Raw genomic sequence first — 2,573 nt, forward strand, 5'->3', positions numbered from 1 at the left:
GCAGCACTCACGTGGAAGTAACTTTGTCATGTGACCTATTCAAAATGGCTACAAGTATGACTGACAAACCTGCCGTAGATACGATAAATGCTAGCAAAGGAACAGAAGCTAACTGTAGAGGAAGTAAGAGAAGAATATGAAGAATTCTTGTGTTAAACTTGGTTGAAAAGTATACGGATTTTCTGTTTTCACTCCCGCATATATTGCCCATGAATTAACTAGAACTTTGATAAATTTCTTCTTGCCTTTTACTACTGCTGCTCTCCTCATTCAAGGAGGCTTACTTGTCAAGAAAAGCCTCAAAAAGAAAGTTATCATGTGACAGAATGTTTTAATAACTTTAATAACTACTAATTATTGCATTCCTTTCTGCAACAAATTCTGTAGCACTGTCACCAGACTCTTCTGCACCACCCCCGCATACGCATACAGGCAAACAGATGGGGCGTGACTGAAAATCTTGTGTAGAAGGGCTTCACCTAATTAGTTGTACATGTAATTGAACATTAGTGCTTTATGTCAATATGTTATACAACTCTGTGTTGGTATCTATCAACCTCAGGCCTATAACAAGCCTCATTATTATAAAAGCCAAGATGCCTTAACTCCTTGTATAACCTATACTTAAATACATGCAGTTACAGGCAAAAAAATTTAAGTTTGCAAGCACTTTTGTTTTTTTTAGTCTTTATTTAGTTTGTGAATATTGTATCATTACACACTACATTGTATTGTTAAAAATGCTTTGTTCTTTTTTTGTAGCAAGAACTTTTGATAAGAAGCCTCCTGACAGTCTGTTTGGCCATGAACCATCTCTTCAACTTCCTGAACCTGTTAATACATTAGACGCTACAGATCATTCATCATCATCTACAAAACGAGTGACAGAGCCACTTGGTGAAGATGTATCCATCGACCAGCAAAAAAATAAACAAGATGTATCAAGTAAAAGAATTTGTGTAACAGTAGCTATTATGTATTATTTATTTTATTAATAGAGTCACTTGAAACCTATAAGTCTCAGGATCTTACTCATCGACCTGATTGTAATTGTACTGGTCATGGTTGCTTCCAAAGAGGGCTCTCTATTCCTGACAATTCAACTCTATACAAAGATCCAGTGATTTCTAATCAAGAAGTGTTCCCTGGGGAAAGTATGGGGTTTGATGTTCCTAGCTCTAAAACTACATTAAGGGCTACTAGTGAACCAGGTTCTCGTGAGTCATCAAATCCTATGCTTTGTGTTGATACTGAGACATCAGAGCTTTCCCGAGTAGCACTAAGAGGGCCAGGAGACAGTGTTATGTCATCTGGTGTAGCTGTTTACCAATATCAAACTCCAGCACTTGCAACAGAACCATCTATAGACCCTAAAAACATCCCTGATACATCCAATTCTCACCATGCTAGTCAATATCAAAATAATTAAGTATTATTGCTATCATTATTATTATTGTCATTATTATTATTATTTTTATATTCAGTGTCTTTTAGCTTTGTAAAATATTAAATAAGTGTTTTGTGAAACAAAAGGTTGCTTGATTTCTTTTTCAATATCGTTGACTAGTGAGACATAGTTGTCATCAAAGCGATACCAGGCTCCATCTTTAGCCTTGCTATAAGCAATATAGTGGCCATAGCTAGTGGTACGTGCACCAGTGTGAACACAAAACCCACACAAATCATACAAAGTTGGCTGGCTAGCATCTAGAGGAGTTTTTAGTTTAGAGCTGAGTGTAAAAGAAGACAAATCTAGACCAGTAACAGGAAAGACAACTGGTGTTTGATTCTTCAGTGCTTGTTTGCGAGCGTAGTCATATGAAAAACGTGCAAGTTGAATGATGAGATGTGATGGTAGATAACTAAGGCATGCTAATCTACTGGCAGAAGTTGGAAAATCTGATTCTTTGATGGTACAAGTGCAACGAAACATGTTATGTGAATGATTCAAGCTCTCTATCTGACTAAAAAGTTCAAAGCAGAGCCGGATGTCACTGTTAGTGTTTTGTGGGACAGGTAATGTGAGTATTGTATAATACTCAATATTGGTGGACACTCTTTTACACTGTTGGCATTCACGTGCTTCAAATAGTTGGCCACAACACATCTTGTATATCGATGACATATTCTCTTGCTCAAGAATAGAATAGTCGACTGATGAGAGTTTTATCAGTTTATCACGATAAGTTTCAATATCGTCAGATCTCATCTCTAAGGATTGTATAGTATCTTTTTCACTTTTTAGTTGAGCAATCAGACTCTGTTTCTCTTCAGTCATGTCAACTTTAGTTGCTTTTTTGTGCATTTCATGAAGAGCATCCAAAAGCCACAATAAAAATTCACCGGCATCTTGTTGGCTTTGACCATGAATAGTAACGAGATGAGGAGCTAGAGATGAGATAGCGAGCAGAAGCTTGTTAGGTTTGATGCTACTCAGACTCCAATTCTGACACTGTTGAATGACCAACTGCAAAGAAGAAATAAGATTACTGTCAGATTTCTTTTGAGGGGTAGGGAACTGTAGGAGCAGAGACACAAACCCTTCGATCCCGGCTAGACAATGGATAACAGAA

The 2,573-nt window shown here is 37.1% G+C and overlaps 2 protein-coding genes across 2 annotated transcripts; one reads left to right on the plus strand and one right to left on the minus strand.

Moving 5' to 3' along the window:
- Window positions 1-12: 12 nt before the first annotated feature.
- Window positions 13-1,467, plus strand: LOC109591317 (uncharacterized). Its single transcript, XM_020007073.1, has 2 exons — window positions 13-945; window positions 999-1,467. Exons 1-2 carry the CDS (start codon window positions 633-635, stop codon window positions 1,427-1,429), a joined length of 744 nt encoding a protein of 247 aa, XP_019862632.1. The 5' UTR covers window positions 13-632; the 3' UTR covers window positions 1,430-1,467.
- LOC109591316 (putative ubiquitin carboxyl-terminal hydrolase 50) lies at window positions 1,314-2,569 on the minus strand (the record flags this gene model as incomplete). The annotated part of the gene is made up of 1 exon (XM_020007072.1): window positions 1,314-2,569. A coding segment is annotated over one exon (1,089 nt), but the record flags the coding sequence as incomplete, so codon positions are not given.
- Between the last annotated feature and the right edge of the window lie 4 nt (window positions 2,570-2,573).

The sequence above is a fragment of the Amphimedon queenslandica genome, unplaced genomic scaffold (genome assembly GCF_000090795.2).
Source record: "Amphimedon queenslandica unplaced genomic scaffold, v1.1 AMPQUscaffold_8463_Cont19593, whole genome shotgun sequence".
NCBI lineage: Eukaryota > Metazoa > Porifera > Demospongiae > Haplosclerida > Niphatidae > Amphimedon > Amphimedon queenslandica.